The sequence below is a fragment of the Salvelinus sp. IW2-2015 genome, linkage group LG14 (assembly GCF_002910315.2).
Source record: "Salvelinus sp. IW2-2015 linkage group LG14, ASM291031v2, whole genome shotgun sequence".
Classification (NCBI taxonomy): Eukaryota; Metazoa; Chordata; class Actinopteri; order Salmoniformes; family Salmonidae; genus Salvelinus; species Salvelinus sp. IW2-2015.
Window position 1 is genome coordinate 10,115,660 of NC_036854.1, and position 25,332 is coordinate 10,140,991.

The 25,332-nt window shown below is 42.9% G+C and overlaps 1 protein-coding gene across 2 annotated transcripts in view; it reads right to left on the minus strand.

The window, feature by feature from the left end:
- Positions 1–1,476: 1,476 nt before the first annotated feature.
- LOC111973184 (opsin-5) overlaps positions 1,477–25,332 on the minus strand; it is a 50,504-nt gene continuing 26,648 nt past the window's right edge. Inside the window, exons 3-7 of one of the 2 annotated variants that reach the window (XM_024000456.2) lie at positions 13,505–13,624; positions 12,032–12,202; positions 7,241–7,575; positions 6,266–6,510; positions 1,477–5,772 (exon numbers count right to left, since the gene is read on the minus strand). In XM_024000456.2, coding sequence (XP_023856224.1) covers positions 5,712–5,772; positions 6,266–6,510; positions 7,241–7,575; positions 12,032–12,202; positions 13,505–13,624 — 932 coding nt within the window. In that variant the 3' untranslated portion in view covers positions 1,477–5,711. The remainder of the gene's footprint in view (positions 5,773–6,265; positions 6,511–7,240; positions 7,576–12,031; positions 12,203–13,504; positions 13,625–25,332) is intronic. The other variant, XM_024000457.2, reaches the window with a different exon arrangement.

Sequence of the window (25,332 nt, forward strand, 5' to 3'; positions counted from 1 at the left end):
TGGTCGCAAATTGATCTTCCAAATGGACAATGACCCCAAGCAAGTTTAGAAAGTTGTGGCAAAATGGCTTAAGGACAACAAAGTCAAGGTATTGGAATGGCCATCATAAAGCCCTGACCTCAATCCTATAGAAAATGTGTGGGCAGAACTTTAAAAGCATGTGTGAGCAAGGAGGCCTACAAACCTGACTCAGATACACCAGCTCTGTCAGGAGCAATGGGCCAAATTTATCCCAACTTATTGTGGGAAGCTTGTGGAAGGCTACATGAAATGTTTGACCCAAGTTAAAGAATTTAAAGGCAATACTACCAAATACTAATTGAGTGTATGTAAACTTCTGACCCACTGGGAATGTGATGAAAGAATTTAAATCTGAAATAAATAATTCTCTCTACTATTATTCTGACATTTCACCTTCTTAAAATAAAGTGGTGATCCTAACTGACCTAAGACAGGGACTTTTTACTATGATTAAATGTCAGGAATTGTGAAAAACTGCGTTTAAATGTATTTGGCTAAGGTGTATGTAAACTTCCGACTTCAACTGTAGGTACAAGTGTCTGAATGTCTTTGAGTGGCTCAGCCAGAGCCCAGACATGAACCCGATCGAACATCTCTGGAGATACCTGAAAGTAGCTGTGCAGTGACGCTCCCCATCCAATCTGACAGAGCTTGAGAGGATCTGCAGAGAAAAATGAGAGAAACTCACCAAATACAGGTGTGCCAAGCTTGTAGCATCATACCGAACAAGATACAAGCCTGAAAACCCTGCCAAAGGTGTTTCAACAAAGTACTGAGTAAAGGGTCTGAATACTTAAGTAAATGTGATATTTCAGTTATTTTTTTAATACATTTGCAAACATGTCTAAAAACCTGTTTTTGCTTTGTCATTATGGGGTATTGTGTGGAGATTGACGAGGGGGGAAAAAACMAATTAATAKATTTTTTAATTAGGCTGTAACGTAACAAAATGTGAAAAAAGGCAGGGGTCTGAATACTTACCAAATGCACTGTAAGCATGTAGTTAAAACTGAGGAAAATCTGCTATCTTGGTACTGGATATCCATTTCTACAGCAAGATCTTGAGCCTTTGCCAAATTAAATAAAATGGTTTGCTGTTAAGTGCCATTGTCAGCAACTAAATACAGCAATAAAATGTTTAGGCCATGCTTGCTCAAAGGCATGGAAATGTTCAGTTAAAATTCTGCAGAAAATATTAAAATATATATATGCTTCACATGAATATTATACAGATATCTTACATTTTAGGATCAATTTATTGTAGGGTATTGTGCATGTAACTCATGATGATTGAACCAGACTTTCCAGTAGAAGTGTTATGTGACTCTGAATTAAGTGTGTATCAACATGGGAGACAGACTATTTGTGTACCATTCTATTCTCTCCTCATGAGGGTGTTGAATGCCTCATGAGGCTGCCTTATCAAACATAAATAAAACATATATATCATCTAAATATATGTGCATAACTGCACCTTTTATTTGCATCTTTATTCAACACAACAGATTTGCAATGGCTATGGAATGCTGTACTTTTTCTTTACAAAATAAAGGAACAAAATGAATTCCTCAAAGAATGTGTAATGAAGTATAAGGTGTGACATGTGGTACTTGAAAGCAAACTACAGGTAGTATAAATTAATACAATTACTGTATGCTTTTAGGAAATACATATGACAATAAGCAATGTGACATATTCCTCCTGGACCACAGTACTTGCTTCTTCAGATGATGTTCTTCATGATAAAACATTAAAACAAAACACTTTCAGTGATTTAGATTGGAAAATGCAATGAATGACAGATGTAGGATCTTAATTTGATCACACTGCTGCAGGAAATTTAAAAAGGCTTCTGAAGTTTGTAATTTCCACTTTGAAATTTCAGACTTGAGATTCCCGCACAAAAWWWTMTATCAACCCCAACAAAAATGAACATTAAATATAATCCACAAAATAATTCTAATTTTCTCCTGCTGAATAATTACTTTCCTGCTGCAGAAAACTGTCTCAAATTAAGATCCTACACCTGTAGAGCAGCCTTCTTTTCTGAGACACAATCAAACCCTGTTGAAGTATACTAGTGCATCATCCTTAAACCCCTTTAAGAAACCCAACAGAGATGGTGAGATTAATACTGTGATGTGGAGACATACAGACAGCCCACCAAGGAAAAAAATTACACCTTGTCTTAACCTATACCTGAGATCAAATAACGACATCATATTAGCTATCTCCTTCCTCATTCATAATTTTTGTACATAAGCAAGATGTGATGACAGGTTAGCATTACAGTTGACTACTACCTCTTTGACATCAATATTAAGCTCTTAGTTGACATACATTTTGTACAGATGCAAATCTCAAAAATGGAAAGAAAATGCATAACATTATAGAACATTTGATATCAATAAGCTCTCCTAATACTGTCATTCACAACTTTACACAATAATAAACAAATCAAATCAAATGATTAGCAAGGCAATGAAAGAGTACAAACTGAAAATCATACAAACAAACAAAAACACAGATCCAGTAAGACACTGAGAAATGTGATATTGCTTAAGTGATAATGCCCTTGAAGCCGGTGTTTGAAGGATATATTGGCACGGGTGTTGTAAGTCGAGGGCCGGCAAACCGTGCCAATATATCCTCCAAACACTGGCTTCAAGGGCATTATCACTTTTATACAACGGGTAACCAACATATTCACATAATGATTGACATATTTTCATTAAAAACATTATTTTGATGAATTTATTCATACTATTTCATCCTTCCACAAGATATAGTGCCGACACAAATCTAGAGTTGCTACCCAAGCCGTCTGGTCYTTCGTTCTATCGGTTCGGTTGACAGAGACGCGACCCATTCGTTCAGTCTTTTTGTTCTGTATCTATGGATGCGACCCAGTCATTTGTTCTAAATGTTCCATTGCCATACTGGCTGGCAACGTACTCATCCCTTGCTTTCTAGATATCCAACTATGGCTAACTTACAGTCACGTCAAACAGTGCAGCTAGAATAACAACAGTAGCTGCATTTGCCTTTTTTAAATGTTTTCTAGAGACATTTAATCGGATACATCCATAACAATGAGCTAATGAGGCACGATTTTGCCTGGCATAGAAAATGTGCTCTCTCCTCAGGAAACTGTTGTTCAGAGAAGCTAGCCAACAACACAGCTAACATAATCACTTCAAACTGCAGCTAGAAAGACTGCAAACGTTTCGTTTGACCAGTTTTCTATTGATAGTTCTTTGTATATATCCATAAAAATGATGCTGATTCATGATTTCGATTGTCTGAGAAAAGTTGCCTGCCTGTCTCGTCCCAACATGTGCTGGAGATCGAATTTGAATATTGAAGCAATGTTGTAAATGTCAGAGAGACAGACAGCAAGGTTTATACAAATCTCCGCTGTTGAAAACTAAATGTTAGTCTAAAAGAAATATGAGATAATGTCTAGATGCTTTTTATAGTGGAGATCAAGTTTATAAATTGCCTGGCTGGGCTGATGAGACAGTGGATTGCACCGTCAGATGGAACAGAGTAAATAGGCATTTTAACATCATAGATTTAGCCGGTGGTAACTTGTGGAATAGACGCTAGCTGGAATGCGGTTTTCCAATCAGCATTCAGGATTAGACCCACCTGTTGTATAATTTTGAATAAATCCCGTCAAATAAAGATTGTTGATTGTTCTTGCCAATGTTAGGACCTTAGGCTGAGTGCAGGTGTGTTGATCCTTCTGCCTTTCTATTGTTCTAAGGAGGTCAGCAAGACTAGGGCCTCTTTTGTTTTTACCGTGTGTTGAATGCAGACACCCTCAGTTAGAGTAAAGATGAAAGATTTAAAAGGCAATAATAGACAATATGACAGTTGTAATAATAACCAATAGGATCATTATTTGCACTGAATGTTTATGTTTTTCTAAAGATTGTTTTCTTGCGTATAACTCAAAGCCTGGACTRCATACACAAGCACACACAGTATAAATACTTTAAAACAAAACATGTTACTCAAAAGAAAACTGACTTTGATCTTAATAGCACCTCAACTTACTTTAATTCATTGAATTACTTTAATTAATTTAGTAATTGAAAGGTATACAAGCAAAAAACACATTTATGGTTGTCTTATTCTTTCTGATCATGTGGATTTTTATTTTTATTAAATTGTGCTTTGTCAATCAACATAAACTGAGTGTACACAGCATTAAGAACACCTGCTCTTTCCATGACAGAGACTGACCAGGTGAATCCAGGTGAATCCAGGTGAATCCAGGTGAAAGCTATGATCCTTTATAGCTGTCACCTGTTAAACCCACTTCAATCAGTGTAGACGAAGGTGAGGAGCGAGGTTAAAGAAGGATTTTTAAGCCTTAAGACATAGATTGTGTATGTGTGCCATTTAGAGGGTGAAAGTGCAAGACAAAACATTGAAGTGCCTTTGAACGGGTTATGGTAGTAGGTGCCAGGCGCACTGGTTTGTGTCAAGAACTGCAARGCTGCRTGATTTTTCACGCTCAACATTTTACAGTGTGTATCAAAAATGGTCCTCCACCCAAAGGACATCCAGCCAACTTGACACAACTTTGGGAAGCAATGGAGTCAACATGGGCCAGCATTCCTGTCGAACGCTTTTGACACCTTGTCGAATCCATGCCCCGACAAATTGAGGCTGTTCTGGGGGTTAAAGGGAGGGTGTAACTCAATATTAGGAAGGTGTTCTTAATGTCTTGTATATGAGACGTAAAGGCTAACATCTGCGCATACAGAATGGATAACGATGACAGGAGCATAGTGCTGTACCACATAGCCACTACTCTTAACAGATATTGTTGTGCTGTGACTTGATATTTGGTCCAATTAACATACGCTGGTGGCTACCTCGCAGTGGAGCGTGCAGTTTGTGCATGAGCTAAAATAGTATTTTGTTTCATGATGTCAATGACGTCTCTTAACATGTATCCAGTGACACTAAGAATCATATGATGACTTTGACCGTTGATAAAAAGTGCTGCTACGGTCAAACCTGCATGAAGCAGGGAATAACACTTAACCCCAACATCAACACCACAGTCTCTCCAGCTCTCTGTACAGATATGGTATCTTCATTTGATCACTTTACTCCACAGAACATTTTTAAGAGTCCTAGTAGTACCATAATGTCCKTGAAAACCTGCAGTTTCTCTTTCTATCACTAGATCTCACACCTAAACTATAGCCTACTGTAGCCTATCAAAACAATGTTCCTGTTAGAAATAACTTTTTGGGGAGAATAATCAAATAATCCTCCTCCTGCTGCAGGATTATTTTACTCCTGCAACGAAACTGGTCAAATTAAGATCCAACATCTGTATATCATACCTCATTCTTAACAACACTTTAGATCTTACAGGAGCACATAAAGGTTAAAGTTTAAATATGCATGTCACAGGTGTCACAATGCACAATCTGTACAAAGTGTAAAAATACATCTTGACAACAGCCTTGAGCTGTAAACACAGAGGGACGTGAGGTAGGAGAGTACAGAGAGCTGTTTGAAGCAGGAACATAGATACAGCAAGGCTGGGTAGCGTACAGTAAGTCTGGGTGATGAGCGGTGGTCAATATCTTTGCAGATGATAGCAGGGTTGTGATTGGACAGGTGTCAAATCATAGGAGATTACCACTGTCTTTCTCTCACATTTAAATGTGAGACTCATTACTGGACGGACTGACTTTAAGTGAGCCAGAAATTGTGTAAAACCTGTGGAAGATACAATGGGAGAAAAGTTTCATAAGTTAGAAAAGTTGCATTGAAAACGATGCAGTTTTTATAAGGTATAGCGGCGATATGACGTACATGCAGAAAGTAAACAGCATAGTGGGTCAATTTCCACAACAACTAAGAGCATTGAAGCATGAGGCTCAACTTTTCAGCTGTTTTGGTGCCCTGACTACCACGCTGTGAACAGCGTGAAGCGAACCCGTGCACATGAGCAGATATTATGTATGACTGTGTGAGAGCAAAGTCTTGCATCTCGCTCATCTTAATATCTGCGATGCTGCTTGTGGCAACGTRATTTAGCATTTAACTTTAGATCTAGCAAGCTGTTTGAGAAAATTTTAAACTATATTGTTTTAATTCTTGCAAGCCATTAAACAAGGGAAATGTTAAACTAGGTCTGTACAGTTTTAACTGTCATTCCAGGGGAATAGAAAGTAGAAGAGAAAGCCATGAAATGAATAGTACTCCATACCGTGACTTTTTAAAATGTGTGCGCTTCTTCAGAACTTGAAAACAGGAGGATTTAGCGCAGGAGTGTTTCAGGTCGATGACCTGGTAGATGATGGGGTTGTACATGGCAGAGGACTTAGCAAGCAGAGTGGGGATCACAGAGACCGAGATAGGCACTGAGTCGGGCTCGCCAAACGCAGACACCACTGAGACCACTGCATAAGGGATCCACGCTATCAAGAAACCGGCACAGATCAGCATCGCCACCTGGAGGACACAAGTAGAACCACATCATTGGTCAGTCTCACAATAGTTAAAGTATCTCTGAGGTGAGGTTCCGTGCACACACGTCCACACACACACACACAAGAGATCTGCTAACCGACTCGAGCCCGACGGGCCCTGACATTATACATCGGGTTAGGGCCAGGTAGGGCCTGTTTTTTCCTCAATAACTAGGGTACGGGCAGGGCTTGGGTATCCATAAATTGATCACTAACATTTTGAAGCTGCGCAGTACAGTCATATCTAACTAAGATCATAACATTGTGTCAGAAGTTCTTTTTCAAATATAAGACAGGAGAGATTATTTCACAGAAAAMAATGATGTTCCTTGAGTTTTGTCAGAGTTTAGAGTGACAAAGTTGCTAACAGCAAACTGCTCTCTCATGTCTCATAATTGAGCAGAGGAGCCCAAGTGGAGCCGTTGCTATGGATACTCACAGACTCAGATTCGTCATGAGCAGAGAGCATGCAGAGTGAGCAGCGCTCAGGGAGCGAGTGACAGACAGAGAGGAGCAGCTAATTGATTTACTAACAGAGGATGTTATTTCTGATTTCGGGTAGGGCCTTATATTTGGCAGAAGCAATCGGGCCTGGGTAGGGTAGAGCCTGAACGTTGTAGGCATAGGTAGGGCTCGGGCTTAAAATTCATGTCTGTTCAGGGCTCTGACACACACACACACACACACACACACACACACACACACACACACACCTTGGTCAGTTTCATCTCCAGATTATGGCTGTTCTGGTTCCTGGTGTCAAAGTGGGAGATTTCCTTGGCTGAGGACTTGACCTTGAAGATGATCATGACGTAGGAGAAAACGATGATGCCGGTGGGGAAGATGAGGCAGAAGAAGAGGATTGCAATGACGAAGCTCTGGCCCGCCACGGAGGCCTGGGCCAGCCACCAGTCCAGAGTGCAGGAAGTGCCAAAGGGCTCGGGAGCATAGTTGCCCCAGCCTACCAGGGGCATGGTGGCCCAGAAGCCTGCATACAGCCACACAAACACCATACTCAGGAAAGCATGTTGCCTCTTTAGCCACGTCCCTGTGGGTACAATTATGGGCAGAAAGATTGATAATTAATTGGTTCATCATAATAATAAAGTGTCCAGATATCACAGATCATAATTTCAATTAACTTATTCATGAAAAAGTGCTCATTCATTCTTATAAAGGTCTTGTGTTACTGTAAACAGGGGTGTCAAACATACACTCCGGGTCCAATCCGGCTCCCGGGTGGTTTAAGTAAAACAAATACAACTTGTAAAGTTTTTTTATACTTTAAAATGACTAAATCAAACTGTGTAGAAATGATAATGGACCTACAGTACATTCATAAAGTTTGTTGACTGTGTCTAGCTCGATAATAATCACTGAATTGAAAGCTAAACAGTCAGGAAGTATCTACAATTTTTTTTTAACGATTAGATGATACACTGTACCGCCCAAACAGATCCACAGATGACACAATCTCTATTGCACTCCACACTGCCCTTTCCCACTATGTGAGAACGCTGTTAATTGACTACAACTCAGTGTTCAACACCATAGTGCCCTCCAAGCTAACAGTAAGCTAAGGACCCTGGGACTGAACACCTCCCTCTGCAACTGGATCCTGGACTTTCTGACAGGATGGCCCCAGGTGGTGAGGGTAGGCAACAACACATTCGCCACGCTGACCCTTAACATGGGAGCCCTTCAGTGGTGCATGCTTAGATGCCTTCCTCTATTCCCTGTTCACCCGCTACTGCGGGTAGAGCACAACTCCAACACCATCATTAAGTTAGCCTGATTTCCGACAACAACGAGACAGCCTATAGGGAGGAGGTCAGAGACCTGGCAGTGTGGTGCCAGGACAACAACCTCTCCCTCAACGTCAGCAAGACAAAGGAGCTGATTGTGGACTACAGGAAACGGAGAGCTGAGCACGCACCCATTCACATCGACAAGGATGTAGTGGAGCGGGTGGAGAGCTTTAAGTCACGAGATCCTGAGGCCTATTGTTGTGCCATTCATCCCCCGCCATCACGTCATGTTTCAGCATGATAATGCACAGCCCCATGTCGCAAGGATCTGCACACAATTCCTGGAAGCTGAAAATGTCCCAACTCTTCCATGGCCTGCATACACACCAGACATGTCAACCACTGAGCCTGTTTGGGATGCTCTGGATCGACGTGTACGACATCGTGTTCCAGTTTCCGCCAATAACCAGCAACTTCGCACAGCCATTGAAGAGGAGTGGGACAACATTCCACAGGCCACAATCAACTCTATGCAAAGGAGATGTGTCTCGCTGCATGAGGCAAATGGTGGTCACACCAGATCCTGACTTGTTTTCTGATCCACGCCCCTATCATTTTTTAAGGTATCTGTGACCAACAGATGCATATCTGTATTCCCAGTCATGTGAAATACATAGATTAGGGCCTAATGAATTTAGTTCAATTGACTGATTTCCTTATATGAACTGTAACTAAATTGTTGCATGTTGCATTTATATTTTTGTTCAGTGTGGTTAGGTAAATAGTTAACGAATAGCTATCCAGACTATCTGCATTGACTGCACACATTTTTTTACCCATCACATACACTGCTGCTACTGTTTAAGATTTGTCACTTTATTCCTAGTTTTTTTGTACATATTTACCTCAATTACATCATGCCCCTGCACATCGACTCGATACTGGTACCCCTTGTATATAGCCAAGTTATCATTACTCATTGTGTATTTATTATTACTTATTTTATTGTATGTTTTACTTTTCTATTATTGTCACGCCCTGACCATAGAGAGCCTTTTTATTCTCTATGTTGGTTAGGTCAGGGTGTGACTAGGGTGGGTAATCCTAGGTTGTTTTTTCCTATGTTGGCCTGGTATGGTTCCCAATCAGAGGCAGCTGTTTATCGTTGTCTCTGATTGGGGATCATATTTAGGCAGCCATTTCCCCACTGTGTTTTGTGGGATCTTGTTTATGTGTAGTTGCCTGTGAGCACTCCATAGCTTCACGTATCGTTTGCAGATTTTTTTATTGTTTTGTGCGTTCTCACGAATAAAAAGATGTGGAACCCATATCACGCTGCGCCTTGGTCCGAATGTTGTTTCGACGATCGTGCCAGAAGATCCCACCACACCAGGACAAGCAGCGTGCCCAGGAGGAGAAGGTATCCTGGGTTGGGAGGAGATCAAGGAGGAGAAGATATCTGGACTTGGGAGGAAATAATGGGAGTACACGAAAGCCTTCCTTGGAAGCAGTGCGTGTCACCTGAAGTGATGTCACCAGTCCAGGTTCCGGCGAGCGTCCCCGTCCAGAGCTTCCGGCGACGGTCCCCAGTCCAGAGCTTCGGCGACGGTCCCCAGTCCAGAGCTTCCGGCGACGGATCCCGGTCCGGACTTCCGGCGACGCGTGCCCGGTCCGGAGCTTTCCGGCGACGGTTCACGGTCCGGAGCTCTCGGCGACGGTTCACGGTCCGGAACCTCCTGCGAGCGGTCGTCCGGAACTCCAGCGACGGTCGTCCGGAACTCCAGCGCGCGGTCCGGCGTCCGGAACCTCCAGCGACAGTCCACGGTCCCGGAACCTCTACGACGGTCCACGGTCCGGACTCCTGCTACGACGGTCCACGGTCCGGAACCTGCTACCGACGGTCCACGCGTCCGGAACCCTCCTGCGAAGGTCGTGCCGGAACCTCCAGCGAGGTCCCGGTCCCGGAACCTCCAGCGACAGTCACCGGTCCGGAACTCCTACGACGGTCCCACGGTCGGAACCTCCTACCGACGGTCCACGGTCCGGCCACCTGCCTCACGACGGTCCACCCGCCGTCCGGAACCTGCTACGCGACGCTCCACGGTCCGGAACCTCCTGCGACGGTCACGGTCCGGAACCTCCAGCGACGGTCCACGGTCCGGAACCTCCAGCCGACGGTGCCACGGTCCGGAACCTCAGCCGACGGTCACGGTCTGGAACCTCCACGCGACGGTCCACGGTCCGGCAAACCTGCCCAGCGACGGTCCACGGTCCGGAAACCTCCAGCGAGTCACCGGTCCTGAAACCCAGCGCGGTCCCAGGTCGGAACCACCAGCGACGGTCCACGGTCCGAACCCAGTCCGTCCCGGAACCTCCAGCGACGGTCCACGGTCCGGAACCTCTCAGCCGACGCGTCCCACGGTCGGAACCTCCAGCGAGCGGTCCCACGGTCCGGAACTCCGCAGCACGGTCCACGGTCCCCGGAACCTCCAGCGACGTCCAACGGTCCGGAACCTCCGCGACGGTCCACGGTCCGGAACCTCAGCCGACGGTCCACGCGTCGGAACCTCCAGCGACGGTCCACGGTCCGGAACTCCAGCGACGTCCACGTCCGAACTCCCAGCGAACGGTCCACGGTCCGGAACCTCCAGCGACCGGTCCGGAACCAACCCAGCCGACGGTCCATGTGGTGCCGGAACCTCTAAGCGAGTCCACAAGTACCAGGAAACCTCCAGCTGAGGTCGAACGGTCCAGGAGCTTCCAGGCAAAGGCGTCCAGTCCCAGCTCCAGGGCAGGAGCCTTTCCTCTGCGCCAATGTCCCAGTCCAGCACGGCGGTCCAGGTCCCCGTCTACAAAGGCCGTGAGGCCTTCCATCTGCGCCGTGCGCCATCCAGGCACAGGCGTACAAGTCCCGCTCCAAGGCCGGAGGCCTTCCCTCTGCGCCGTATTGTCCAAGATCCAGCACGGCGTCCAGTCCTGCTCTATGGCTGAGACTTCCTCTGCGCCGGTGCCCAGTCCAGGCCACGGCGGCTAACTCAGCTCCAGTGGCCGGGGCCTACCTCGGCGCCTTCACTGTGCCCAGTCCGGGTGCCGCGTTCCAAGGCCCAGCTCCATGGCCGGGTTCTTTCCTCTGCGCGAGGCCCAGTCCAGGCACGGCGGACCCTCCCCTATGGAGTCAGTACTTTCACGCCCTGACCATAGAGGCCTTTTTATTCTCTATGTTGGTTAGGTCGGGGTGTGACTAGGGTGGGTAATCCTAGGTAGTTTTTTCTATGTTGGCCTGGTATGGTTCCCAAATCAGAGGCAGCTGTTTATCGGGATCAATATTTAGGGCAGCCATTTCCCCACTGTGTTTTGTGGGATCTTGTTTATGTGTAGTTGCCTGTGAGCACTCCATAGCTTCACGTATCGTTTGCTGATTTTTTATTGTTTTGTGCGTTTCACGAATAAAAAGATGTGGAACGCATATCACGCTGCGCCTTGGTKCGAWTGTTATTTCGACGATCGTGACAATTATTTCTAGATTTTCTTTCTCTCTGCATTATTGGGAAGGACCCGTAAGTAAGCGTTTCACTGTTAGTAATTTATTTGTTAGAGGATATTCTTTGCTAATTCTTTGCTAGGCACGGAAATGTAAGCGATTTTCCGTGTAGCCCTACGGACACCATTGAAGACCGAATACGACCCGCGGGACAAATGTTAGTTTGACACCCCTGCTGTAAACCAAACACAAACTGAGAACATAGCCCACTGTACCGTATCTGAGATGGCAGATCTTGAGATATCTGTCTAGGCTGACTACGGTCATAGTGATGAGGCTGCCAACACCGAAGAAGAAGCCAGCCCAGCCATAGAAACGACAGCCCTCCCAGCCAAACAGCCAGCGGTGGGAGAAACTGGACGCCACAAAGAACGGCTTCCCTGTGACTTCAAGACCAAACACACACAGTTGTTAACTACCTCAAATGATCAGTGTGTGCTGTGAAGACATGCGAATATATAGTATACATGTACAGTAACATAGTAATGCAGGCCTTAAAATGCATGAGAATTCCAATGAAAAACCATCATCTTCATCCACTTGACATAACAGAAGTGCTGGTTCTTCAAACCCCACAATGATAACAGATACAGTAAAGTTACAATCCTGAGGCATAGCATGTGACAGAAGAGGTGATAATGAATAGTGTTTCTATCGTGTGAGGAGAAAGTGGCATCCTCACCGGTCTGAGGCCACAGAGGTTCAGAGAGCACAGTTATGACCCTGTCTCTATGTACATGTTGACGTACACACACTGCACTCTCCACCAACCCTCATAGTTAATAAAATAGTCTTTCTCTCACTTTATGACTCCTACAGTATTACGGTAAAATGGCTACGAAATATTCTGGCKCTCTTTTCATTTGGACCTCCAACATCTGAGTGATATTCCCAAGATGCAGGCAAAGCTGGCAGACACAAATAGATCATGCTTGTTGTCTGCTGTGGACGTTGGCTCAAGTCCTAGAGAGCAATGCAGGCGTCTCATACAGAGAGACATAGTTGGGCCAAAGACCAAGAAATTAACAGATAAACAAGTGAGCATCCCGTGGTTGTATGAGACACAGAGAGAGCTGGCCAGAGATTGTTCTGAGACTGAGACATACTGTTGTGAATTCTGCTTCTGGCTGGGTCACAGGGACTCTTTGAGAAACTAGAATATTCTCAGATAAAGGGGATTTTTAAAACAAAATTTCTTAACTAAGATGACTGCTTACAGTGGAACTAAATCTCTTGTACATCAAAGGCCTAGTCTTTCGATATAGTGTGATCAATATGCCAGGTAGAGTAATATTAGAGGTGAGTTCTTTTTACGTGATGCTGTTCCTCTAATATCCAAACGATGGCGATAAAGGACTAATTCCAGATTAAACCACAATTTAGCAGTTACCAAACATGCCTAAAAAGTTATGACTTTAAAGCAACTCAGTGATTCTCTCTCTCTCTCTTACTCTCTCGCTTTCTTGTCATTATATTCCACCACTTCATCTTCTTCCAACCATGACAACCATTCCCATGTATCAGGATGTACAGTACATGAGTAAATGTTAATGCAGCGCTACCATTGTTCATATCCATGCTGTTCTGAATGGAAATACACAGACTACACAGGACCAATCCACCATACACTGTTCTGTACAGAAACACACTGTACATGGACATACTGTATGAAGAGACGGATGGTTTACCTGATATGCCAAAGTCAAATATGGCTAAGTTGACTGTCATGAGCTCAGGCGGCCTTAGCTTTGTCTTGCGTTTGATGGTCATGTATATAACATAGCCATTTCCTATGGCTGACATGATCCCTGCAGAGAAAACAGAGGACAAGAGGAAGACATGACAAGTTGTAAAATGCAACATGACAGGGTGTACCTACAGGTTAGTCAATTTACATACTTAGGCCTATGGCATAATTGGTTTAATTATAATGCTATAATACTTTAAAGGGGCAATCTGCAGTTGCTACGTCCATTTTTTGACTTATAAATGAATGATATGTACATATAGATTTTTGAAGAATATAACTTAGAAATGCCTCATGATCTTAGTTGAACTGTCGTACCGCATTAGAACCCAAAATATAAGCTAGTTTATTTTACTCGCTAATGTCCAATCTCTGGATAATAAAATTGATGAGCTCAAGGCGAGAGTTACTTTTCAGAAAGACATCAGGGATTGTAACATACTCTGCTTCACGGACACGTGGCTCTCTCGAGATATACAGTCTGACTCTATAAAGCCAGTTGGGATCTCAGTACATCGCGCCGACAGGAACAAACATCTCTCCGGGAAGCAGAAGGGTGGAGGTATATGTTTTATGATTAACGTCTTATGGTGTAACTGTGATAGCATACAGGAACTCAAGTCCTTCTGTTCACCTAACCTAGAATATCTCACAATCAAATGCCGACCGTACTATCTCCCAAGCAGAGGGAGCACCCCCCTATCCACATCGATGGTACCACAGTGGAGAAGGTGAAAAGCTTCAAGTTCCTCGGCGTACACATCACTGATAATCTGAAATGGTCCACCCACACAGACAGTGTGATGAAGAAGGCGCAACAGATGGATTACCAGGACGTGTACTCTGAGCATGCGTTGACCAACTGGCAAATGTCTTCACTGACATTTTCAACCTCTCCCTGTCTGAGTCTGTAATAGCAACATGTTTCATGCAGACCACCATAGTCCCTGTGCCCAAGAACACTAAGGTAACCTGCCTAAATGACTACTGACCTGTAGCACTCACGTCTGTAGCCATGAAGTCCTTTGAAAGGCTGGTCATGGCCCACATCAACACCATTATCCCAGAAACCCTAGACCCACCCCAGGTTGCATGCCGCCCCAACAGGTCCACAGATGATACAATCTCTATTGCACTCCACACTGCCCTTTCCCACCTGGACAAAAGGAACACCTGTGTGAGAATGCTATTCATTGATTACAGCTCAGCGTTCAACAGCATAGTGCCCTCAAAGCTCATCACTAAGCTAAGGACCCTGGGACTAAACACCTCCCTCTGCAACTGGATCCTGGACTTACTGACGGGCCGCCCCCAGGTGGTAAGGGTAGGCAACAACACATTCTCGGTCCCCTTCTGTACTCCCTGTTCACTCATGACTGCATGGCCAGGCATGACTCCAACACCATCATTAAGTTTGCTGATGACACAACAGTCAAATATGATCACCGACAACGATGAGACATATTACCTCAATTACCTTGACTAACTGGTGCCCCCGTACATTGACTCTGTACCGGTACCCTCTGTAAAAAGCCTCGCTATTGTTATTTTACTGCTGCTCTTTAATTATTTGTTACATTTATTTTTTATTTTTTACTTTACACTTAATTTTCTTAAAACAGCATTGTTGGTTAAGGGCTTGTAAGTAAGCATTTCACTTTAAGGTCTACACCTGTTGTATTCGGCGCATGTGACAAATAAACATTGATTTGATTTGATCTGCTTGCTTGGCAGAGTGTCACTCTTCCATAGAAACGCTGTGCATTTATTGGCTGCAATGACTGCAAATTTAATGAATCTGGTTTTGCTACCAATATTAACTGGTAGAACAGTCATCTCCAAGGAGAATAAGGGAAGGATCTAGTGGTACAGTCATATTAGTGACCTGGGATAAGATCTGAATAATTCTTCCCAATAATTGCCTAGTTCAGGGCAGGACAAAAACATATGCAAAAGTTTGCCCACCCCTGTTTTACAAGGCCCATACACATTCACAATGGTAATGGGCTCAGTATTAATACAACCCTGAATGATCACAAACCTACCTCCTTTGTCTTTAATCTGAGATTGAAGCTGAAAGAGGCATTGCTTATTCATGAGAATGGCCACCCCTCTTGCCCGAGAGGTGAAAGATGAATAGTACACTTGACCCACCCACTCTCTCTTCAGTTTATCATGCTCAGAGTCAGTCAGGTGTGTCTCCTGAAGAGGAGCTATATCAACCTTATGCTGCTTTAGATAATTCAGAATGTGTTTGCGCTTGACTGGGCATTTAGTATCCCTAATGTTAGTTGTCATAAATGTATACATATTAGGTGTCGACATCTTTAAAGAAAATAAGAAAGAGGGAAAGAGATGTAACTAAAATTTTGTTGAGCGTGTACAAATTGTACAAAATGAAAGTATAAAATAGTCAACATCTCATGGGCTAATACCCTGACCCTACCACAAACCCACCCAACCCCCTCCCAAACTGAGGGAGTTAAAAACCCATACCCCTAGACACTAGTCTTTAAGCTAGATGTATCTGCTATGCATAGCATCGCCTGAAGTAGGTCAATTCTAAATTATATGTACAAGATAGCACATAAAAGTGCATTGCCTGTTCACTGTAATATGAAAATGTTGTCAGTCGAGTCACAAAATCAATCAAAGCGGAAAATGTCGTCAACAATGATGACGGGATTATTTAGCCCCACATGACCATGTCAACAACAAAAAAACAGAAAAAAACAGAGGATTCATTCATGGTCACTAGCAACACCTACCCGCACACACAAATGTCAACGAATCGTCATTCCCCAAGGCACCCTGAAACCTGTGCCGCACGGTGACAAAAGTGTTGACCACAAATGCACCRAAGCAGCACAGGAAAAAAGTTATCAAGCTATGATGAATAAATGAAAACCTTTACCAGATGAGAACTATCATCCCGTATATGAAATAGAGATAATTAGTTAAACAAATCACCATCATCCTGAGTCCATATTATGGCAAGAACAGCTCAAATAAGCAAAGAGAAATGACAGTCCATCATTACTTTAAGACATGAAGGTCAGTCAATGTGGAACATTTCAAGAACTTTTAAAGTTTCTTCAAGTGCAGTTGCAAAAACCATCAAGCGCTATGATGAAACTGGCTCTCATGAGGATCGCTACATGAAAGGAAGACCCAGAGCTGCTGCAGAGGATAAGTTCATTAGAGGTACCAGTCTTAGAAATCAGCAATTAACAGCACCTCAGAAATTGCAGCCCAAATAAATGCTTCACAGAGTTCAAGTAACAGACACATCTCAACATCAACTGTTCAGAGGAGACTGCGTGAATCAGGCGTTCATGGTCAAATTGCTGCAAAGAAACCACTACTAAAGGACACCAATAAGAAGAATAGACTTGCTTGGGCCAAGAAACACGATCAATGGACATTAGACCGGTGGAAATCTGTCCTTTAGTCTGATGAGTCCAAATTTGAGATTTCTGGTTACAACCGCCGTGACTTTGTGAGACACAGAGTAGGTGAACGGATGATGTSTGCATGTGTGGTTCCCACCGTGAAGCATGGAAGAGGAGGTGTCATGGTGTGGGGGTGCTTTGCTGGCGACACTGTCAGTGATTTATTTAGAAWTCAAGGCATACTTAACCAGCATTGCTACCACAGCATTCTGCAGTGATACACCATCCCATCTGGTTTGCGCTTAGTGGGACAATCATTTGTTTTTCAACAAGACAATGACCCAAAACAGGACAATGACCCAAAACACACKTCCAGGCTGTTTAAGGGCTATTTGACCAAGAAGGAGAGAGATGGAGTGCTGCATCAGATGACGTGGCCTCCACAATCACCAGACCTCAATCCAATTGAGATAGTTTGGATGAGTCGGACCGCACAGTGAAGCAAAATTAGCCAACAAGTGCTCAGCATATGTGGGAACTCCTTCAAGACAATTGGAAAAGCATTCCAGGTGAAGCTGGTTGAGAGAATGCCAAGAGTGTGCAAAGCTGTCATCAGGGCAAAGGGTGGCTACTTTGAAGAATCTAAAATCTAAAATATATTTAGATTTGTTTAACACTTTTTTGGTTACTACAAAATTCCATGTGTTATTTTATTGTTTTGATGTCTTCACGATTCTTGTACAATGTAGAAAATAGTAAAAATAAAGAAAAACCCTTGAATGAGTAGGTGTGTCCAAACCTTTGACTGGTACTGTAGATACATACACATACACAATTTTAAAGCTATCGTCTAGCTGGCAATTAGGCGGTCAGTCACATATTAGTGCCAACTGGTGTACAGCTTATCCCTGCCTCGGTATCACTAACGCTAGCATACATCTCTAACAATAAACAAACCAGCAAACATTAGTAGCTAAAATTCCCTGAAGTAATATAAACAACATAGTTTGGCTTGAAACCCAGTCAAAAGCCACATAGCTATTTAACCAAACCCGACTGGACCACTATGCGTAAAAGAAAAGTATACAGAAAAAGGTAATGTAGCTATAGCTATAGTCACAACCTTGTAAACTTAGCGAGCTGGCTTAATAGCGCAGCCAACATTAGCTATGATCCAACGTTACCTCGCCAGTCATTATCAAGCTAGCCATCTAGCCAGCCAACCCTGACAGCCAGTCGATCATATAAGTAATTTCATGGTATCCTCATGTTTCACTAGTGACGGGCCACCCCCAGGTGGTAAGGGTAGGTAACCCACACTGGATCCAATTCAAATGACAGTTCCTTATGATGTAGTAGGAGTGAACAAGTCAGGGAGTTCTTTCCTCYTGTATGTTTCAGCCGTCTTCACAGCGTCAAATGTGCACTCACCATTCTTGGTTTCGATCCACAAAGTCACCGGGTAGCGCAGGCCGTATGCCAAGCCAGATGTTCGATCGGGTTCAAGTCTGGGCTCTGGCTGGGCCACTCAAGGACATTTATAGACTTGTCCCAAAGCCACTCCTGCTTTGTCTTGGCTGTGTGCTTAGGGTTGTTGTCCTGTTGAAAGGTGAACCTTCGCCCCAGTCTGAGGTCCTGAGTGCTCTGGAACACGTTTTCATCAAGGATCTCTCTGTACTTTGCTCTATTCATCTTTCCCTCAATCCTGACTAGTCTCCCAGTCCCTCCAACTGAAAAACATCCCACAGAATGATGCTGCCAAAACAATACTTCACCGTAGGGATGGTATTGGCCAGGTGATAAGCGGTGCCTGGTTTTCTCCAGATGTAACGCTTGACATTCAGGCCAAAGCGTTTAATCTTGGTTTCATCAGACCAGAGAATCGTGTTTCTCATGGTCTGAGAGTCCTTTAGGTGCCTTTTGGCAACCTCCAAGCAGGCTGTCATGTGCCTTTTACTGAGGAGTGGCTTCCATCTGGTCACTCCATAAAGGCATGATTGGTGGAGTGCTGCAGAGATGGTTGTCCTTKTGGAAAGTTCTCCCATCTCCACAGAGGAACTCTGGAGCTCTGTCAGAGTGACCATTGGGTTCTTGGTCACCTCCCTGACCAAGGCCCTTCTCCCCCGATTACTCAGTGTGGCAAGGCGGCCAGCTCTAAATAGAGTCTTGGTGGTTCCAAACTTCTTCCATTTAAGAATGATGGAGGCCACTGTGTTCTTGGGGACCTTCAATGCTGCAGATATYTTTTGGTACCCTTCCCCAGATCTGTGCCTCGACACAATCCTGTCTCGGAGCTCTATGGACAATTCCTTCGACCTCATGGCTTGGTTTTTCCTTTGACATGCACTGTCAACTGTGGGACCTTATATAGACAGGTGTGTGCCTTTCCAAATCATGTCCAATCAATTGAATTTACCACAAGTGGACTCTAATGAAGTTGTAGAAACATCTCAAGCATATCAATGGAAACAGGATGCAACAGAGCTCAATTTTGAGTCTCATAGCATAGGGTCTGAATACTTATGTAAATGCTGTTATGTACCTGTAGCACTAACACCTGTTTATTTTATTGTCATGTAAACCATGATCTACTGTTGTGTGTACAAGTCCATTGAAACACCCATGAAAAGAAGACAAAGAGACGCTTCATGTTTGGGTAGACAGACATTATCCTCTGCTCTATTCTATGATATGTGATGTGAGCATATACCCTGTAAAGCAGGGTTTCCCAAACTCAGTCCTGGAGCCTCCCCTGGCTGCATGTTTTGTTTTTGCCCTAGCACTACACAGCTGATTCAAATAATCAAAGCTTGATGATGAGCTGGTTATTAGGGCAAAAACCACATGCGCCTGGGGGGGCCCCAGGACCGAGTTTGGGAAACCCTGCTATAAAGTGAAGGCTCTCTAGCTCATTCTCTGGTAAAATTTTCCATTCACTCTGGACTGCATCAGCTGAATGACCCTGGTTTTACACACAAAGCAAGTTATTGAGAGAAATTTAGGAGGGGAAAAATGAATTATCTATTGCATTCCAATTCTATCATATGATTAACAGATTACAGAAAGACTAAACAAATGGGTTATACAGTTTATTTTTTCAGTTATCGAGGGCACAGGATATGGACAGAACATCAGGGCGTAACCACATTTGATCTTCTTAATGATTAACTCCATGTCTAGCTTAAGGGTTAAATGGAAAATGTTAGTATGGCTGCACACATTTGTTTGTGCCATGCAATATCAATGTGACCACGAGTTGTTTGACTTTTGTGATTAATTTATACCTAAGCAGAAAAGTAAAGAAAACATGCAAAGAAACATGCAAGAGAAGAGTACACTGTCCTTCTCTCAGCACATATCAAAGCTGCAGGCTAAAGTTATATCTAGACTTGGTTTCCTCTATTGTAATCGCTCCTCTTTCACCCCAGCTGCCAAACNCTCTATTGTAATCGCTCCTCTTTCACCCCAGCTGCCAAACTAACCCTGATTCAGATGACCATCCTACACATGCTAGATTAAGGAGATGTAATTTATAGATCAGCAGGTAAGGGTGCTCTCGAGCGGCTAGATGTTCTTTACCATTCGGCCATCAGATTTGCCACCAATGTTTCTTATAGGTCACATCACTGCACTCTACACTCCTCTGTAAACTGGTCATCTCTGTATACCCGTCGCAAGACCCACTGGTCGACGCTTATTTATAAAACCCTCTTAGGCCTCACACCCCCCTATTTGAGATATCTACTGCAGCCCTCATCCCCCACATARAACACCCGTTCTGCCAGTCACATTCTGTTAAAGGTCCCCAAAGCACACACATCCCTGGGACTCTCCTCTTTTCAGTTCGCTGCAGTTAGCGACTGAAACGAGCTACAACAAACACTCAAACTGGACAGTTTTATCTCAATCTCTTCATTCAAAGACTCAAAGACTCAAAGACTCAATCATGGACACTCTTACTGACAGCTGTGGTACTTTGCATGATGTATTGTCTTGCCCTTTGTGCTGTTGTCTGTGCTCAATAATATTTGTACCATGTTTTGTGCTGCTACCATGTTGTTGTCATGTTGTGTTGCTACCATGGTGTGTTGTCATGTGTTGCTGCCTTGCTATGTTGTTGTCTTTAGGTCTCTCCTTATGTAGTGTTGTGTTGTCTCTCTTGTCGAGGTTTGTGTTTTGTCCTATATTTATATATTTTTGTTTTGTAATCGCAGCCCCCGTCTTCYCAGGAGGCCTTTTGCCTTTTGGTAGCCCGTCATTGTAAATAACAATTTGTTCTTAACTGACTTGCCCAGTTAAATAAAGGATCAATGTAAAAATAAAATAAAAAGACCATGTTTTGTGCTGCTACCATGTTATGTTGCTACTATGTTGTTGTCATGTTGTGTTTCTACCATGTTATGTTGCTACTATGTTGTTGTCATGTTGTGTTGCTACCCATGTTATGTTGCTACTATGTTGTTGTCATGTTGTTGTTGCTACCATGTTATGTTGCTACTATGTTGTTGTCATGTTGTGTTGCTACCATGTTATGTTGCTACTATGTTGTTGTCATGTTGTGTTGCTACCATGTTATGTTGCTACTAGTTGTTGTCATGTTGTGTGCTTTACCATGTTATTTGCTTACTATGTTGTTTGTCATGTTGTGTTGCTACCATGTTATGTTGCTACCATGTTGTTGTCATTGTTGTGTTGCTACCATGTTATGTTGCTACCATGTTTGTCATGTTTGTTTTTGCTACCATGTATTTTGCTACCATGTTTGTTGTTCATGTTGTGTTGCTACCATGTTATGTTGCTACCATGTTGTTGTCATGTTGTGTTGCTACCATGTTATGTTGCTACCATGTTGTTGTCATGTTGTGTTGCTACCATGTTATGTTGCTACTATGTTGTTGTCATGTTGTGTTGCTACCATGTTATGTTGCTACCATGTTGTCATGTTGTGTTGCTACCATGGTGTGTTGTCATGTGTTGCTGCCTTGATATGTTGTTGTCTTAGGTCTCTCTTTATGTAGTGTTGTGTTGTCTCTRTTGTCGTGATGTGTGTTTTGTACTATAAGGCCTTTTGGTAAGCCGTCATTGTAAATAAGAATTTGTTCTTAACTGACTTGCCCAGTTAAATAAATATTTTTATGAAGAACCAATACAACTTCACACAATACCATTTGGAGAACCTTTAGCAAACAAAGGAATGGTCTGAATGTCCTGAACCTGTTTGGTGGGACTGAGGTCACCAAGAAATGCCAAGCAGACCTGAAGTTGTATGTAATTTATATCCCGAATGTCCTTGTACACAGCAACTCATCACTTTAATGTCAAAGCATCTCCTGTCTCTCTGTTAGACACTTTAGGGTGAATTGGATGTCCCTGTTCACTGCTGCCTGCATCTCTCTCTCTTTTCCCATCACCACCTTCCAGACTCTGCTCAGTACACCTAAGTCCACACATCTTTGGAGGTTAGCAAGGGGCCTCAATGTGGAAGTTACCTCTGCCTGTTGTTTATTGTGTGCTAGTTTCGGGTCAGTCATATTTTCTTATGATCTCCTATTCCATAGAGAGGCCTGACACACATTAAAATCAGTCAATCGTTTGCGGTAATTTATGGCATTGCTAGTGGTACTACTGTTTCTAGCGGGAGAGACTGTGAGGGGTTTATAGAATGGTCTTGTACAACTGGGCTTATTAGCTAGCAGCATTAGCATAATCAAAGTCAACCAACACAGCTGTAAAGAGAGTGCAGACCAGGGATGGGGATGGTACAGTCCCTCGGAGCAAGTAATGGAGTAGACAGGTGTAGGACTTATGGGTGTTAGGGAGTGAGAGATGGAGGGAGGGAGTGGGAGAGAGACATGGGATTCATGGGACTCAGGAGCTCAGAGGGATAAGCCCCAAATGTCTTTCTCACTGAAAAGCCACATCAAAATGCATGAGACCCTGGCATGAGGCATCTTCACCGTCCATCCGTTCATTAGGTCAGGACAGCAGTTATACAGGGCATTGTAGAGTTTGCAAATGGCTCAGCAAAGTATAAACAAAACATTTGTCGGTATGAACATTTCTGTGAACACACACAAGGCAGTTGTTGTGGCAAGAGAAACAAAAAATGACAAGAAAAGATTTGTGACAGGTGTGCATCCTGAAGTAAAGAAATAAGTAATCTGACATCTAGGAAAAMAAAACCCTGAGTTTCCCTACTGACTGCAAGTGATGTTTAATACGAAGGTGAGCATATTAAAGAGACAGAGATTGCATAACTGTATCCATTCATATATGAATCTATCGATTCCTGTATCTATTCAATCAATTTGAGTCATGGATACAAATCGACCTAATTTTCAAACATTGCTACYGGCACAGCCAAATAACACAAGTAATGGATTTGACTTCCGCTTTACTTCCGCACTTCAGCGCGCAGATGGAAAACTTGCTGGAGTAAATTATTTGAAGGAGTCCATTTATAGAGTATAAAATTCAAGTAAACAAGTATATGTGTATAAGTGTAATTTTACATTTATTTCATTCAAGTTAGCTAACATTACCTTCTAGTAGTTCTGTTGTGATACATAGAGATAGATAGGACTCATCTTTAGATCTTTGCTATTATAGCATCTGTGACAGCATGGACAGCACCACCGAGGCTACAACCCTAAGGAATCTCTACACAGTTGACTACTATGACTAATTTAAAATGGTGGAAACATGGTGGAAGCCCTCAATGGCGCTGCCCATGCTAAAATGACCTATTGGCCACTAGAGTCATCTATCATTCTCTATGGTTGTGTCAGCATTAAGGGCCATCCACCAAGCCAATAACTATACTATAACGATAATTAAAAAACTATAAAACGATGGTGAGCATCCACACTAGAGGAAAGTGTATCATTCTACTGTCCTACACCTGTCAATRAACTGATCAAGGCATCCTACTGCACACTGCCTATTAATAAGGTGGTAACACAAGACCATTCAGTGATTTCAGGGTGTCATTGTCACAGTGACAACTGAAAATAATACTTAAATGTACATGTAGGCATAATGAAAAATAATATATTAACTCATATTTAAATGTTGCAATTCAACAACAAACACTGTTTAGCCTGCACATATTTTACAGCATGTCATTGCCTCGTGGCTCATGTGGTTTGCAAGTGATTTCCATTTTTCAAATGGTTGTCAATTACTTTGGGTCTTCTTTTTCACTGTGCTCATCTCTCTGTCTGTTCTGTTCAACTATTTGCAATGCATCAGTGCAACAATGTTATCATAATCGGCCAAAAGTGATCACACCAATGCAATTTCTCTCCTCAGCTTTCCCAGACAGATAATATGGCCTATATGGCCTGTTTTAAGCCTGCTTCTTTCCCCAGGGCTATTAGGCCTAGTATAGAAATATGATCAAAATAAATGTCCTATAGCTTTGGCAGCCTAAAGCCTAACCTGGGATTTCAAGAGAAGAGGAATGGCCTAATTCTGAGAGACTTCCGCAGCCTATTGTGCACGGGAACTGCTGGAAAAGAGAGGCTACTGATGTTTAGCCAACGTAAGAAGCTAAATATTAGGGCTATACAGAGGTGTAAAGTAGCCATGAAAAATACTTTGAAGTACTACTTAAATCTGTACTTTACTTTACTATTCACATTTTTTACAACTTCTACTTTTACTCCACTACATTCCTAAAGAAAACATGTACTTTTTACTCCCATACCTTTTCACTGACAACCAAAAGTATTCTTTACATTTCGAATATGGTCCAATTCACGCATCTATCAATATAACGCGTTGTCATCCTCGGACCCCTGGCTGRCTGTTAAAAAAAGAACATCTTGCTGTCTGGTTTGCGTAATATAAGGACGTTGATGTGTAGAATTTACTTTGACTTTTTACTTTTACTCAAGTATGACAATTGAGTACCTTTTCCACCACTGTACTTAAGTACCTTTAAAACCAGATACTTTTAGACTTTTACGCAAGTAGTATTTTACTGGGTGACTTTCACTTTTACRTGAATAATTTTCTATTAAGGTATCTTTACTTTTACTTAAGTATAACAACTGAGTACTTTTTACACAACTGGGGCTATAGACTAAATATTTACCTGTCAAAGTGCAAGAAAACAAAGTTAACAGATGATGAAATGGCAGATCTTTGCTTTACTCTAGACTGCACTCTAGATCCAGTCAATTCACACAGCTTAAGAAAAAAAAGTTAACAGATAAGGAAATCATAGGTAGGCCTAGTCTACATTATGTGCACTCCCAAAGATGCGATGAGTCCCCGAGCATGCAGCTTGAAAAGCTACCCTATTGATTATGTTTTTAGGGACAATAAATGTATCCTACCTAAGTTACAACAGCACAATGTAATGTTAATATTG